The sequence below is a fragment of the Neomonachus schauinslandi genome, chromosome 5 (assembly GCF_002201575.2).
Source record: "Neomonachus schauinslandi chromosome 5, ASM220157v2, whole genome shotgun sequence".
Classification (NCBI taxonomy): domain Eukaryota; kingdom Metazoa; phylum Chordata; class Mammalia; order Carnivora; family Phocidae; genus Neomonachus; species Neomonachus schauinslandi.
This window is the reverse complement of record NC_058407.1, coordinates 63,332,952-63,349,836: the sequence shown is the minus strand read 5'-3', so window position 1 is coordinate 63,349,836 and position 16,885 is coordinate 63,332,952. Positions and strand designations below refer to the sequence as shown.

Genomic DNA, 16,885 nt, shown 5'->3' with positions numbered 1-16,885 from the left:
AGGTGGTCGCTAAAGGCATGGGAGTGGAGGAACTCACCAGAGGAAAAATATGTAGAAGAGGACTGGATGGACCCTAAGGGACCCTAAGCAATCAAAGTGTGGTCTATTTTGGTTTGCCAAGAGTCACCTGGGGTTTTTTTTTAACAAAAAACCAATTCCTCATTGTGAATGTATTTAATGCCATGGAATTGTACACTTAAAAACAGTTAAAATGGTAAATTTTATGTTATATACATTTTACCACAATAAAAAAATGCAAAAAAAACACTCAAATCTAGTCAAACCAAACCGATTCCCAGACCCCATTCCTAACCTGAATCACTGTTTCTGGAGATGAATCCAAGACTCTCCAGGTAACTTAAGTTCAATTAAAATTTGAACTAACTGCTTTAAGAGTAGAGAAAAACTAAGAGATAGCTATGAAGAGAATAAAGGGAGAAGGGCACAGTGAAGAAACCAAGGAAGAGCAGTTCAAAGAAGGGGTCAGTAGTGCTGAATAGTGCCATGACCCAGGAGGAAGACTGAACAAGAAGCCTCAGGATTTGGCATTGAATGGGAAATGAGAGAGCAGATGCTGTGGGGTCTATTCTTTCAAGGGCTTTGCTCATGTTTGGTGGTCAAGAGATGGAGGGAGAGACTGAATAAACCTGAAGGGAGACTGGACAGACGAAAAGCTGGTGGTTTTCAAGATGAGAGAGAATTGAGCATGTTGGCAGGTGGACAGGGAGTCAATGAGGCCAAGGATACACCAAGGGGATCCTCAATAAAGCACAGTTTGGGAGAGGTAGTAGAGGTTGGGATCAGGAATTCGGGCAGAGGTTATTTGGGTAAAAGCTCACTGGGTAAGTTCAGAAATGAAAAGGAGGGAAGATGAAGGAGTTTAAGACTGAGGGCAAGAAAAGACTTCCTGACACAGCAAACAAGAATGGCGCTGGTTGGTGGTTAGGTCATCTGCTTAGATTAATGGAGCAGGGATACAGAGTCAAGAACCTGCAGAAGGGTAAAAGTCTAGAAGAGTCACTAAGATGAAAGTGATCAGGAGCAGGAATATAAAAAGACTGAAAAGTAGTACTGGAGTCTGAGATTGGAAATAGCACCAACCACATAATTATCCTGCACAAAATAGAAAAATTGGTTTTCCTAAATGAAGGTTTTGGTTCCGTTCTATCGTTTAGGGACTGCACCAGTTTTTGCTCTCTCATGCATAAAGTTGAAATTCTCTAGCAGGAACTTTTACTAACTTCTCCATCAAAAGGTCGAATGTCTAACTGGTGGTTCAGACTCTCTTATTCCCTACTCCTCCTGTAACTTCAGAAAATAATAGATCTTAAGGATTTTGAAGCTCATCAATCTAGTCTCCCTTCTTAGCTAGGTATATTTTGTTTTCTCATCTTCTCTCCACCAAACAAATCTTTCTCCATCTTCCACCTTCCCTTGGACTCAACTCATAGGTATCAAAACCTGACAAACATCAGTGACACCTATCCCATAGCATTGATGCTAAAGTCATCCAATTGTAGACTGCATTTTATGCCTGCTTCCCTCCACATATTCCCACCCCCATACTGGTATGCTTTGGCAGAGGACGCTAACAAAAAAAGTCCTGAATTAACTTACTCTCTGGCATGTTTTCCATTCTGAGCTTGGGTGAGGTTCTTTTTCTTGAGCTGAAACCTCCCCGGATAGAGTTGTTAAAAGGAGAAGTTTCCTACCTACGCCAGAATCACAGGGCATTCTAAATCATATTCAAGTCACTTTTATTATATATAATTATACAGTCCCACTTCATTAATTTCATTTGTACCAGCTGGATATTGGGTTCATAATTTAAATCTTTTAAACATTTTATAAATGCTAGTCAGTGCATTTTGGCCAGTATCTGTTACCTGTTGTGCTGAACCTGGGCATGTTGGAGACTTGACCTGCTCTGGAAAGATAAGATGTTTTTCTTACTAACACTCTCCTTTAGCCAGGCCAGTGACTCTTCATTCCAGTTTGTATTGTGAGGTTTTGCCTGAAAGGCAGGATGAGTAAGTCCAGAAAAAGCCTGAAGAAGCCAGATTAGATTCAAGTTGCCCATGAAACTGATACATTCTAAGGCTAGCCTGGTATAAGTCTCTAACCACTAGAAGCAGCCCCTTCCATATCCTAGAACCAGGATCACTTTCTCTAGGCCATCTCAATCTGGATAACCCAGCTCATTGCTCCACAGATACATTCTCTTCCAGGATCAACTCAAACAGTAGGGAATAGATACTGATTCTTTCAACTGTATGTCTTGGACAAAAGCTTCTGCCACGTTTTGAGGCTGCCTTACAATCATGAATTAAGGCAAGTTAACCTAATTCTTAGTATTCAGTATCTCTTTCCTGGTCCTCCTGCCCTCCTGTCTCACTGTCTCCAGAATCTTAATCTGTTCCTTTCTTTCCCTTCCTCTGTCAGTAATTCAGGAATCGGATGAGTCTCTGGTTTGTTTTGCCCTGAAGAGCAGAAGGCTTCGGTCCCAGCTGGTGTTGCCAAAGCAGCATACTAATTCCATGCCATGGTCCTGGGTCAAGATCTGCACAATCTGATTGGCCATATCACCTCGGATGGCAAGGGAACGGAAGTGGTCAAAATCATGAAGACCCAGCTTCCGGAGACGCCTTGCAGCTGCCCGGTAACACTTCCAGGGCTGTGGCTCCACAAGGAGGTAGCGGCAAAGGGAGGAAAGGTGACCCAGGAACTCCCATAGGCCATGGTCCCCGTGGTTCAGATGAATCCACATGGTTATTGACATGCAAAAGCCAATGTCAAAAACTGAACGTCCAAACTGGTTTAAGAAAGAGCTCAAGAGAACTTTCCGGGTCCTCTGATTCATAAAGTCCAGGGTGATAAAGGTCAGGGCATCAGGAAAAGGGCATTCTTTTTCAGCTCGCTCCACCAGGACTGGATCTATGTCGCAGCAGAGTAGATGGAGTTCTCTTGAGGCATCTGAGCAGGTCTCCCCATCACGTAGGGAAAGGAAGTGTTTGTACAGAGCCACACTCAGATCCTAGAGAAATCCAAAAGAGCTTTGTCATTGCAGCTCTCAACCAGTGAATGTAAGAAAAACCTCTATCTCTTATCATCCCATTGGACTGTCACTTACCCTTGGCTTTATAGGATGTGAAGCTCCTAGGTTAAGCAGGTTGCCCAAAAAGTTTTCCACAGAGCAGGTTCTCGGCCCCCTCCAGGGGTCTCAGGCTATAATGTGTCCTCTCTATACCTTCCTGACATTGATGGTACTTTGGGTTGTATGGTTGAAAGTTACAGCCAAATGAATGCAGCAAAGGAGCTGAGAGCAGTCTTTCCCACCTTAAGTAATATGCTGGTAAACTCACTTTTTTTCTTTTTTTAGGTATCTCAGACCCTAGGGAGGAGGAAAGAGTTCCAAGGGCATAACCAGTGTCCCTTACCAGGAAGGTGAGGAACAGAGCAAGCACCAGCTTATAAAAATCTGCTTTTCAGACTTGTAGTTGGGTAAGTCTGGATTCCAGAGATTCCTCATTTAGCCTTCGCTCTACAACCTCAATTTTACTACCTGGCTTATGCTTCACTACCCCCTTCTGAGATGTATTCTGCTTCTACATCCATTACTCCCAAAAGTCACTGCTGGGTGCCTGGGTGGCTCAGTTGGCTAAGCGACTGCCTTCGGCTCAGGTCATGATCCTGGAGTCCCGGGATCGAGTCCCGCATCGGGCTCCCTGCTCGGCAGGGAGTCTGCTTCTCCCTCTGACCCTCCCCCCTCTCATGTGCTCTCTCTCATTCTCTCTCTCTCAAATAAATAAATAAAATCTTTAAAAAAAAAAAAAAAAAAAAAGTCACTGCTGATCTTCTTCCTTCTAGCCAAGTCTAATGATTTGTGATTTTCACCATCTCAGCACCTTTGACTCTTAAACAAGTCACCATCTCCTTTCTCTGGCGTTGACTTCTATAACCATTATAACCAATTCAAATTTATGTTGTTCTAATCCATTTTTTCAAGGCATTTTTATGTATCACCTCATTTTGCTCTGTGCAACAATCCTGTAAGGAAAATACTTAGGCCTTTTTGCAAGTGAAGAAAGTGTGGCGGGAAATCACCTAATGTCCAATAGTAGTAGCATGGATACTTAAATGTGGTATATTCATTAAGATGGAATACTAAATAGCAGTTACAATGAAGGAATTCAGCTCAGTGCATCAATATGGATGACAATGTTGAGTAGATAATTCTGAGTAAAAAAGCAAGACACAAAACAAAATACATGGTAAGCTTCCATTTATATGAAGTTCAAAAATGGGTAAGATTAAACTACATTGTTTAGAGATACAAAAATAGTGAGCTATAAAGAAAAGCAAGTAAATAATAAAAATCAGGCTAGTTGTTACCTTTGGGTGGAGGGGGGTTTTATGAACAGGGGAAGTGATATAAGGGATTCATGGGGTACTCACAATGTTTCATTCTTGATTTGGACTATTGTGATAAAGGTGTCTACATTATAATAATTCATAAAGTGTAAATTTATGTTTTATGCACTCTTCTGTATGTGTGGCATAGTTCACAAAAAATTCTGTATTTTAAAAATTATGATTCAGAGGCTAGTGACTTGTCCAATGTCACACATAGTACATGGAATGATTTAGGTTACATTAGATTCTTTCCTCTATACCAGGCTTCTCACATTTTAATATCCATATTAATAATTAATGATATGCATAACACCTATGGATCTTATTAAAATAAGGCTGCTGATTTAATAGATTGTGTGTGGGGGGGACTGAGATTCTGTGTTTCTAGTTTGTTTTTTAAGTTGGCTCCATACCCAGCATGCAGCCAACTCGGGGCTTGAACTCACAACCCTGAGATCAAGACCTGAGCTGAGATCAAGAATCGGACCCTTAATTGTCAGAGTTACCCAGGTGCCCCCTGAGATTCTGTATTTCTAATAAGCCACCCAAGTCATACTGATGCTGTAGATCAAGGACCACATTTTGAGTAGGAAGGTCCTATACTATGCTGCTTAATTTTCTCCCCATTACCATACTTATTTCTATTCTGACTCCCTCTTCCAATCTGATTTTGGGTATGCCAGTTTGACTAGTCATTTTGCTACATCAGTCACTCCTCCACATCTCTTCACCCTCTCCATCCTCAATTCCCCAATCTCAGAATACCCTAGAAGCTTAAAAAAGAAAACATAGGGGTGCCTGGGTGGCTCAGTTAAGCGTCTGCCTTTGGCTCAGGTCATGATCCCAGGGTCCTGGGATGGAGGCCCACATCGAGCTCCCTGCTCAGCGGGGAACCTAATTCTCCCTCTCCCTCTGCCTGTCGCTCCCCCAACTTGTGCTCTGTCAAATAAATAAATAAAATCTTAAAAAAAAAGAAAAGAAAAGAAAATACAGACTCAAGGGTTCAATCACCCAAGATCCTGAATCAGGTGGTCTAGAGTGAGGCCTGGGCGTTTTAGAAATGTAAATAAAGCACCCTATAAATTATGGTACATCCATACAATTTTGAAGCTGCTAAAAAAGAATGTAGTGACATGAGTGACCTCCAAATTATCAAGTGAAAAGCAAGGTGAAAAACAGTGTGCTACTATGTATAAAGCTAAAAGAGGTAGGATATTTATACATACATAAATGCTTGTGTACACATAGGGTGCATATCCTGGAAGTTATAAACAGCGGTTGCCATTGTGTAGGGGTAAAGGAGAATTTAGGGTCAGGAGTAGAGACTTACTTTTTATTACATGCCTATAATTTGCAATCACAGGGTCAGAATGTCTGCTCCTCTAGGATATGCTAGTAGTTACAATAGGTGTCAGAGAGACATTTCGATATTCTGTATGTGATTTCACTATAATCACTCTACGCTTAAGAATACTTTGCGGTAAGAAGACGTGGCAATGCCTTCCTCCACCAGGAGGCTGTATTCTCCCTCTCGATCCTCTCCACTGTACTCAGTCAACTCATTGCTTTTTAAATAAATATCCACTTGGCTCCAGGGTCCATCCTACACTATATGGCACAGGAGTCTTAATTCCAAACATGATTCAGTCACCCCGGCTCATCTCTCCCAGTAAACCAATCCCAACCCTACGCTCCCAAAGGTGAGTCTCCGGAAGCCCCGTCTCTGAAGCCAGGTCGCCAGCTACGCTAGACAGGAGGCAAGTGCCGGAAGCCCAAATACGGTGACCCTTCCCACATGAGGTTTGGCCGTGAGGTGGCGAACGCACGGGTGGGGACGCAGGAATTTGGAACGGAGTTAAAAATTATTCCTCCCCAAGGTTCCTAAGAGAGATGGTGGTGGGACCCTAGAGGTCCGGTAGCAGCAGCACGGGGCTGACCCACGCGACGCCTTTAAATTCTTTTTGGAAAAGTCGTGATGGGTGTGACCGCCATGCCCGAACCAAAGCCCCAGCGAAAGCGGAGGAAGCCAACTGCCCGGCTCCCAACCTCCGACCCCGCCCCCGTCACTCACCCCAGAGTTACACCCCACGTCGAGCCCCAGGATCGGCCTCGTTTCGGAACTCTGAGGAAAGAGCCGGCGAAGCAGCTCCGGGGGCAGGAGGCGGAGCCGTTGTTCTGGAGGATGGAAGCGGGAATAATGAGGGAAATTTCCAAATGGGGCTGCCCCGGGTTCCAGAATTCGCGGTTCCTCGTCCGCCGCGGCCTCTTCAACGCCCCCCATAGCCTGTTTCGTGGACGCCGCCATTAGTCAGTCTGGTCTCTGGGTCCCGGCGGAACCGGAAGTCGGAAGTCGGAAGCCGGCTTGCGAGCTGCACGGGCACCAGCGCGCGTGCGTTGAATGGCAAAGGCGGGTGGGTCTGAAGGCTGACGTCCGCGGGGAGAGCGCTGCCAGCCGGACTTGCGTTGCTTTGTTGAACCCTCACCACAGCCTAGGGGGTGGTTAGTAATATTATCCCATTTTACAGGTGAGGAAATGAGGGCAGAGAGGTTAAGTGACTTGCCCAAGCTGACAGTTTCAACTTGAGGTACCCAGAACAAGAAGTTTGTTGGGATGTTGGAAACAAATTTTGATCAGCTACATTCCTTTACAAGTGCATTAAGTGAGATCCAGAGGGTAGAAATTACTTACCCAGAGTCACGCAAAGAATCTGTGATACAGGAACGTGCGCCCGGTTCATCCCATGGTTCCAGGAAAAGGTAGCCAGAAGCTACGGGTCACTTGAAGTGTCAGAAGACCAAGATGGCTCTGACTGCCAAGTGAGTCAGGTGGAAAGGGCCAACTGTAAGTTGTGAGCTCCTTGAGAGGCAAGGACCATCCTTAAGAGCCAGCACTTGAGAGTGCTTATCAGGTGCCAAACACTTGACTAGGACCTCTACATATATTCTTTCAATCGTCATATCACTCCTGTGAAGAAAAGACCGTAGTTATCCCTTTTTTATATATGAGGACAGTGGGTTACAACCAATTTGTAACCTGCTCAAGGTCATGCAGTTAGAAATGATGGTACCAGGATTTGAACCCAGGCAGTCTGGTTCCAGAGGATGTGCTTGCAACCATTATGTTATTCCCAGCCTTGAATCCCCTATACCTACCATAATGCCTGGCCCAAAGATGCTCAATAAATATTTGTTGAATGAAAACTCAGTATTGATAAATGGTGCTGGGAAAACTGGATACTCATAAGCAAAATAATGAAAGTGGACCCTTACCTTACACAAAAATCAGCTCAAAATGGATTAAGAACTTAAATGTAAGACCTGAAACTGATAGCTAGAAAAAAAAAAGGAAACACTGATCTTGGCAATGGTTTCATGAATATGACACCAAAAGCAGAGACAACAGAAGCACAAATAGACAAGTGAGATGACATCAAACTAAGAAACTTATGCACAGCAATGAAATCCATTGATAGAGTAAAAAGACAACTTAAAGAATGGGAGAAAATATTTGCAAACCATAGATCTGGTAAGGAATTAATTTCCAAAGTGTATAAGGAACTCCTATAACTCAATAGCTGGAGAACTAATAACATAAATAAAAACTGGGCAAAGGATTTATTTTTTTTTAAAGATTTTATTTATTTATTTGACAGAGAGAGACACAGTGAGAGAGGGAACACAAGCAGGGGGAGTGGGAGAGGGAGAAGCAGGCTTTCTGCTAAGCAGGGAGCCTGATGTGGGGCTCGATTCCAGGACCCCGGGATCATGACCTGAGCTGAAGGCAGATGTTTAACGACTGAGTCACCCAGGCGCCCCTGGGCAAAGGATTTAAATAGACATTTCTCCAAAGGAAAGCATACAAATGACCAACAGGTATGTAAAAAGACACTCAATGTTACTAATCATCAAGGAAATGCAAATCAAAACCACAATGAGATACTGCCTCACGTATGTTAGGATGGTTATTATCGAAGAACAAAAACAAAGACAAGTGTTTTGGCAAGTATGTGGAGAAAGTGGAACCCTTGTACATTGTTGGTGGGAATGTTAAATGGTGCAGCCTCTATGGAAATTCTTCCAAAAATTAAAAATAGAACTGCCATATGACCCAGCAATCCCATATCTGGGTATTTATCCAAAAGAATTTAAATCAAGTTCTCGAAGAGATAGTAGCACTCCCATGTTCATTGTAACACTCTTCACAAGAGTCAAGATGTGGAAACAAGTGTCCATTGAACAGATGAATAGATAAAAGAAATGTGGTATTGTATACAATGGAATATTATTTATCTTAAGAAAGAAGGAAATCCTGGCCTTTGTGACAACATGGATGAACCTTGAGGACATTTTGCTAAGTGAAATAAGGCTGTCATGGAAGGCCAAATACTTCATGATTCCACTTATGTAAGGTATCTAAAATAGTCAAATTCATGGAAACAAAGAATATAATGGTAGTTGCTAGGGACTGGGGGGAGAGTGATAGGGGGAGTTGCTAATCAATGGCTGCAAAGTTTCAGTTATGCAAGATGAATAAGGCCTAGAGATCTGTTGTACAATATTGTGCCTGTAGATAACAATATTGTGCTGTACACTTAAAAATCTGGTAAGAGGGTAGATCTCATATTAAGTGTACTTACCACATGAAGTAAAATTTAGGAGAACAAAAACAAACTCAGTGGAAGCTGCAAGTAGATACTAAAGCCAGGTTTGTTTTAGGAAAATTAGAATGGAAGGAAGAAAGGAGCTGAACTGAAACAGACAAAGTGGAATGGAGGTAGGCAAAATATGGGCTGAGCCAGAGGTAGGAAAAGAACAGAGCTGGTAAGGAGAGAGACCAAGGGGTTAGCCCAGGTAGCAGTTTCCAGTTAGAAGCCAGGATAGCCCAGAATATCCAACAGGTTCAGCCAGGGGTCAGCAGAGTTGTGTTGACCTCTCCCCACCTGGCCTGCCATCTTAAAGGGCCTCCTGCTACATGAAGCCAGTGGCTTGCTGAACTTTTAAGGAACTGAAGTATGACCTCTGCAGGTCGTGTTATCTGCAGGTAAAATTTTAAGCGGCAGAGGTTAAAATGGGCCCTGTCTCTTGCCCTCCCAGTTTGTACTTCATACTTCCATCTCTGCCTGATCTATTTGGGGACATAAGTTAAAGACCAAAAGTCATAGTGGAATTGAGTAAGCCACAGTACTCTGAACAACTTCCAGAAAAAGTTCGGGGTGGAACAGCAGCCCTGGTACCATTTCTCTCCCCAGTGTTTTGACATTTTGGCGAGCCGAACTTACCTCCTTTTGTCACTAGATGGCGCTAGCACAAACCCTTGACCACCCTTAATTTTCAAGGCGCTGGAATCACCTTGCTTTTGTAACCGCTTTTTGTTTGCTTTTTTAAACACAGTATATATTATTGCCATTAAGGTGTTTGATTTCATTAAGGACATGGGCATGTTTTTGAGTTTTTGAAACACTGTTCACCAGAAAGATAAAAAAGTCACCAGGTCTAGATGGGGAATGGCAGGCTCCTCCTCATCCTGGGATCCTTGAGAAGCAAAGATAGAGGTGGGTCTGGTAATGTTACTGGGGACCTAAAATACCTCAGAGGTGAGCCCATAAAGAGGCATTTTAGTTTGATCCACTCTGGTGACTTTTTGAACCTGTGTCCATTTTTCATTTTTGATTGGCCCAGATGACCTGACAATACTCAGCTCCTGGGCTTGGGGCCTGAGTCACCCCAACACCTCAAATAGCTATAGCAGCACCTAGGAGCATGCTCAACACTGCAGTTGGCCAGGTTTTGTGGAGCCTGATGCTTATACAATTGTGGGGGTGGATGTGCTTGGTGGGTGGGGGATGGCCTAGATGAGGGTTGGGGATTAAGGAGGGCACCACTGGGTGTTCTATGTAAGTGATGAGTCAGAAACCACTATTGCATGGTATGTAAACTAACTAGAATTTAAATAAAATTTTTTTTAAAAGATTACAAATACAGAGACATGTAAAAGTGAATATTTATTTACAATGAGGAAATAAATCACAACAAATTACACATTTTTATTTTTTATTTTTTTAAAGATTTTATTTATTTGAGAGAGCATGAGCAGGGAGAAGGGCAGAAGGAGAGGCAGACTGCCCGCTGAGCAGGGAGCCCGATGCGGGGCTCGATCCCAGGACCCCAAGATCATGACCTGAGCCAAAGTCAGACACTTAACCGGCTGAGCTACCCAGGTGCCCCCAAATTACACATTTTTAAAAGCTCTGGAATTTTAGCTCATAGATGAAAGAAACTTGATCAAGTTTTTCCCCAGTTTGATGACAAACTAAATTTACATGACATTGCCAATAACAAATTGTGAACCTGAAAGAGACTTTTCTAAATGATCAAATAATAAAAGGCAAATTTGGGTGTGCCTGGGTGGTGTAGCTGGTTAAGCATCCAGCTCTTGGTTTTGGCTCCAGTTATGGGACTGAGCCCTGCGTCGGGCTCCACCCTCAGTGCAAAGTTGGCTTGGGTTTCTCTCTCCCTTTCCCTCTGCCCCTCCCCGCAAATGAGCAAATCTTACAAAAAAATAAAGGGCAAATTTAATCTGCCATGCTAAGAAAATACTGAATTATCTTTTTTGTCCTCTCTAAAAAATGGTATTATTAAATCATTGTCATATGAAGAAGCAACCAAAGAGTATGTAGCCAAAAATGTAAGAAAAAAGTAATATTCAAGTGTGACTAGCATTTAATTCATCAAATTATTATGGGAGTTTTTTGTGATTTTTGTGGTTTTTGTCAGCTTTTAAAATTTTTCCTGTGCAAAGACTAATCTTAGATATACTCTTCAAATTGATTACATTTACTAGCCAATTTGCCTTTGAAAACCTCATTATAATTGGTGTATTATGAGTTTTTTATTATCTGCTTTGATCTTGGTAATTTGTGTCATCAAAAAAATATAAAGATAAGAATTCTTAGAAATTGTATCTTGAACAGTTCCCATCAAAAAAGAAAAGAATGTATGGTACATTTATAATGATATACTATGTTATTGAGTATATTGCCAACAGGGCAAAACTTACTTTGACTAGATGTCAATATGGACAGAATCCTCTGCTTATATTTTTGCACAGCTGACAATTGGAAGAATTTTCTTCAGACTAGCTTCTGGCTTCATACATCTTCTAACCCTTATTTTTTCCTCCACTCCTGCATACTTCTGGTACCAGGGGCTAAATGTAGGACAGGTTTAGATCTTGATTTGAACTCTGGCCTTGCACCTCTAGGTCATAATAGTGGTGGATAAGAGACTTCTAGAATTATTCCTTCAGCAGGTAAAAGTTCAGCTATGCATGGAAGTAATTTTAAACCATGTGAATAGATCCTAAATGGAGTGTATCTCCAACTAAACTTCCCCTTAGCTGGATTCCAAAAATGCCTGTAGCCATTCCAGTGCCATTTAACACAAGGGCAAATGTGAAGGAAGGGACATCGAAGTGGAAATCCAAGTTTTAACCACCTGTACTTAAAATATCATATTTTTTCAAATTTTACAAAAACAAGTGACCCTGTAGACACATTTCTAGGGCCTTAGAAGTGTTCTATTAGTAAATGAGGACCCTGAAGCTTGAGCTTCATTAGCTCCATGGCAAATTCATCTCTGCCCTGCACAGAACATATACCCAAGAACAGTTAAAATGCAGAGGTGTGTATATATAGAACTGGAGTTATATAAGTCAGGAACGATTGACATGTATGATGGTTTCTATGGCTTCCTAAGGAACCTTGTGCAGCTGATGTCTTGGCCCATGGTCTAGTCCATCTTACTCTCCCTTCTTTCCCTTTCAAATCATGCCCTAGAGCCCCTGCTCCCTGCTTTTCCACCTCACTCACTGCCTCCATTTGGGGGTCAGAGGGCCTCAGGACTGAGGGTTAATCAGGAGTCTGTGTATATTTTAAAATATCAAGTCTATTTTCTCACTCCAGAAACTCCAACAAGGGACTTCTGTCTGGACTTTTGGAACACAACCCATCTGTAAATGGAGAACTTACTCCTTATTATAGTTGAGAAATTCTATAATTAGTCCTTGCAGAGTTTTAAACCACTTGGAAACAATAACCATACAATTTATAAATGGAGTGTTATAGCTGAAACGCAACCAAGAGAACCCCTATTTTGAACCCCTTATTTTCTGATGAGGAAACTGAGATCCAGGAGGTAAAGGCAGTTTCTCCAAAGACAGAGCCAAATTGGTCAGGGCAGGCTAAATGCTGTAACAAGTAATCCCCAAATCTCAGTACCTTACCATAATATAATAAAGGGTTATTTCTCCCTCGTTGTCACAGTCCATTGTGGGTCAGTGGGGAAGAGGGGAAGGGCTCTAAATATACTAAAAAATATTACTTCATACACTTTAAATGGGTGAACTCTACGTTATGTAAATTGTATCTTAATAAATCTGTTTAAAAAAGAAAAAAATTGAACAAACACCATATGACCCAAGCCATCACACTCCTGGGCATTTATACTAGAGAAATGAAAATTTATATCCACACAAAACCTTTACATGTATGTTCATAGGGCTTTATTTTTTTTTTTAAGATTATATTTATTTGAGAGAGAGACAGAGAGAATGAACAGGGCAGAGGGGCAGAGGGAGAGGGAAAAGCAGACTGCCCACTGAGCAGGGAGCCCCACATGGGGCTTGATCCCAGGACCGTGAGATCATGACCTGAGCTGAAGGCAGACGCCCAACCCAGGGCACCCCAGGGCTTTATTTGTAATAGCCAACAATTGGAAACAACCAAAATGTCCTTTAATAGGTGAATGGTTAAATGAAATGTGGGACAGCTGTAGCATTGACTATTACTCAGCAATAAAAAAGAACAAAGTATCAAAGAACATGTATCAGCATGTATCTGTCCTTTTGTGGCTGGCTTATGTCACTCAGCATGATGTCCTCAAGGTTCATGCATGTTGTAGCGTGTGTCAGAAGCTCCTTCCTTTTCAAGGCTGAGTAGTATTCCATTTGACAGATACATGCTGATACATGCATCAGCTCGAATGGATGTCAGAGGCATTATACTGTGTGAAAAAAAAATCCCTGCAAGATAAAAACTATATGATTCCATTATATAACATTTTCAAAATGGAAAAAACAATTACAGAAGATGGAAAACAGATTAGTGGTTGCCAGGGATGGTAGGGGTGGATGTGACCATAAAGGGATAGCTCAGGGAAGATGTTTGTGACAATGGAACGGTTCTGTGTCATTTTTTTTTTTTTTTTTTTTGGTTCTGTGTCTTGATTGCTGTGGTAGTTACATGAATCTGCATGTGTGACAAAATGTCACAGAACTATATACACACATACCAGTGTTAATGTCCCAGTTTGGGTAGTGCATTATAATCACAAAAAATGTAATCATTGAGGGAACCTGGTGAGGGGTGTATGGGACCTCACTGCACATATAATTATTTTAAAATAAAAAGGTTTTTTTTTTTAAGATTTTATTTATTTATTTGACAGACAGAGAAATTCTGAAGGAAAGTTATTTCCAAATTTTCATTTGATACACAGCCAAATGATGAATTGTGAACACAAAATGAAGACACTTCTAGACATGCAAGAAACCAAAAGTATTATTTCCCATCAACTCTTTCTCAGGAAGTTGTTGGGAAAGGTTTTCCACTAAAATGAGTAGAAAGCCCGAGAAAGGGAAGTTCATGGGATCTAGAATGCAGGTTTCCAACAGAGGAGGGTGGTGAAGGGGATTCCCCAGGATGGAGATGAGGAGAGATGCCTGCGTAACAGCTGCACAACAGAGCTCCGGAGCATCCAGTGCAGGCTAGAGAAGTCAGAAGATTTGGAAAGACGATATGGTGTCAGCAAGATGAAATGATAGAACATCTAATATATTTGAACATACTGGGAGGATATTTACCCACTTAAGGTGGTGAAGAAAAATAATAAGGACATAGGAAAGTAAATGTACAAACAACTAACAATAACTGATTAATCTCCAGAAAAGCAAAACGTTGTGCAAGAAAGGAAAAGTAATCACCATATACTACATAGGCCTGTGGTCAACAGGGTTTACAGTCTTAATATGTAAACATTCAATATTGATCAACTCATAATTATTGATATAACCATATCAGACCCAGGGAGTGGGTGGAAGAGGAAGAGAGAGAGAGTGTGTGTGTGTTTGCATGCCCTGATTTCCATCTCTCTTTCCCAGTTTTTTTTTTTTAATTGTATTTATTTATTTGACAGAGAGAGACACAGCAAGAGAGGGAACACAAGCAGGGGGAGTGGGAGAGGGAGAAGCAGGCTTCCCTCTGAGCAGGGAGCCCGATGCGGGGCTCAATCCCAGGACCCGGGATCATGACCAGAGCTGAAGGCAGACGCTTAATGACTGAGCCACCCAGGCGCCCCTCCCAGTTTGTTTTGAAAACTTTCTGTTTTTCCCTCTGACTGCCCTTTTATTTTCTTCTTCAAACTAATGTATTTCCCATGCTTTCAATAATGCACATGTATTAGTTTTTATATTCAAAAAAAGAAAAAACCAACACAGCTTATTACAAAGAAAAGGTCAGGAATGATGTCTCCAAGCATCCTCAGCTCCCATTCTTAATGCACTATGGACTTAGCATCTGTAAATTTTTCTAAATGTTATTTGAACCTATGTACAGTTTCAGTATGTACCACTGCTTGGGTATAATGAATTTCATAAGATTACCATGCTATGCAAGGAATTCTTTCATAGAATCATAGAATCCTACCTTTTCATTTACCACCTTTCAAATCCAAGGGGTTCCCTACAGTCAAGGGTTTTGTAAGGTGTGTTTAGGACAGTGTGGCTGAGGCAAGGTCTGTGAAGGGAACAGAGGCTGGAGGCCTGGGGTGCTTTGAAGTTAGTGGAGGCAGAGGAGCTGGTGAAGAAACCAGGAAGAGAAGATGAAGACCCACCTCCTCTCCCCTACTAAGGACACAAAGGGAAGACAGATCTGACTGGCAGGCTCCCTGGTGCCTCCTGAAACATGAATATGCAAATGACTCACCTAAACCTCTTGTTAAAGTGCAGATTCTGATTTGGAGGTCTGGGGTCTGGATTCTTTTCTTTCTTTCTTTCTTTCTTTTTTTTTTTCCCAGAGAGAGAGAGCATGTACTCTCATGAGTGGGAAGGGAGGAGGGGCAGAGGGAGAGAGAGAGAGAATCTCAAGCAGGCGCCACGCTCAGCGAGGAGCCTGACCCGGGGCTCCATCTCCAAGATCATGACCTGAGCTGAGTCAGACGCTTTTTTTTTTTTTTAAGATTTTATTTATTTTTCAACAGAGAGAGAGAGACAGTGAGAGAGGGAACACAAGCAGGGGGAGGGGGAGAGGGAGAAGCAGGCCTCCTGCGGAGCAGGCAGCCCAATGCGGGGCTCGATCCCAGGACTCTGGGATCATGACCTGAGCCGAAGGCAGCCGCTTAACCGACTGAGCCACCCAGGCGCCTGGGATCTGCATTTCTGACAGGCCCCCAGGTGATGCCAGGCTGCTGGCCCATGGACAATGTTTTGAGTGCCTAAGATGATCTGCAAGGTCCTCTAAAAACTGACCTGTTTCTTCAGCTTCCACTCCTCCACCCGCTCCCCACCCCATTCTAATATCTCTGTTGCAGTCATGCTGAACCACTCAGAGTCCCTAATGTGTGGGGTGGGGGCTCCTGTCCTTGCACAGGCTGTTCCCTGGGCCTGGATTCTACCCTCCCCCTGCCCCCCATGATTGCTACTTTCCTGAGACCCAGCTCGTGTGTGTCCTCTTTTGTGAGACATCACCACCCACTCTTCTTCAGAAAGAGTATTTCTCTCCCTCTACCTAGATGTGTGTCTATTACTGCCTTTCTCATACAAGATTGCAATTTTTTATTTACTCTGAACTTACTGAAGGAAGTGACCCTGTCCTGTCTTTTGTATCCCCAGCATCTGGTACAGTGCTGGCAGCTAAATAAATGCCATCTAACAGAATGAATGCTTGTTTTATAAAGAAGGAATAGATTCTCAACAATGTACAGTTTTACATTTTTTTGTTTTACAAAGAGGACCAAAAAAAAAAAAAGACTGGGAAAGGATACTCAATGCACGAAGTAGGTGATACTTGGTAACTGTCAATACTGCCAGTTTCCTTCCCATCTGCCTTCCCTTTCTCCTTTCCTTCTTTCCAATCATCCTTCCCTCTTTCCTTCTTTTTTCTGTTGATTCTTTGAATTTTTTATTATTTATTTTTTTAAAAAGATTTTATTTATTTGACACACAGAGAGAGAAAGGGCACAAGCAGGGGGAGCGGCAGAGGGAGAGGGAGAAGCAGGCTCCCCACCGAGCAGAGAGCCTGACATGGTGCCCCATCCCAGGACCCCAGGATCATGACCTGAGCTGAAGGCAGATGCTTAATTGACTGAGCCACCCAGGTGCCCCCTTTTTATTTTTTTTTAAAGATTTTATTTATTCATT

At 42.4% G+C, this 16,885-nt stretch overlaps 1 protein-coding gene across 1 annotated transcript; it reads right to left on the bottom strand.

Moving 5' to 3' along the window:
• Positions 1-202: 202 nt before the first annotated feature.
• BCDIN3D (BCDIN3 domain containing RNA methyltransferase) lies at positions 203-6,737 on the bottom strand. Its single transcript, XM_021704863.1, is given in 3 exon segments — positions 203-2,467; positions 2,469-3,034; positions 6,485-6,737. Coding segments are annotated over 3 exon segments (876 nt in total). The 5' UTR covers positions 6,719-6,737; the 3' UTR covers positions 203-2,391.
• Positions 6,738-16,885: the final 10,148 nt, after the last annotated feature.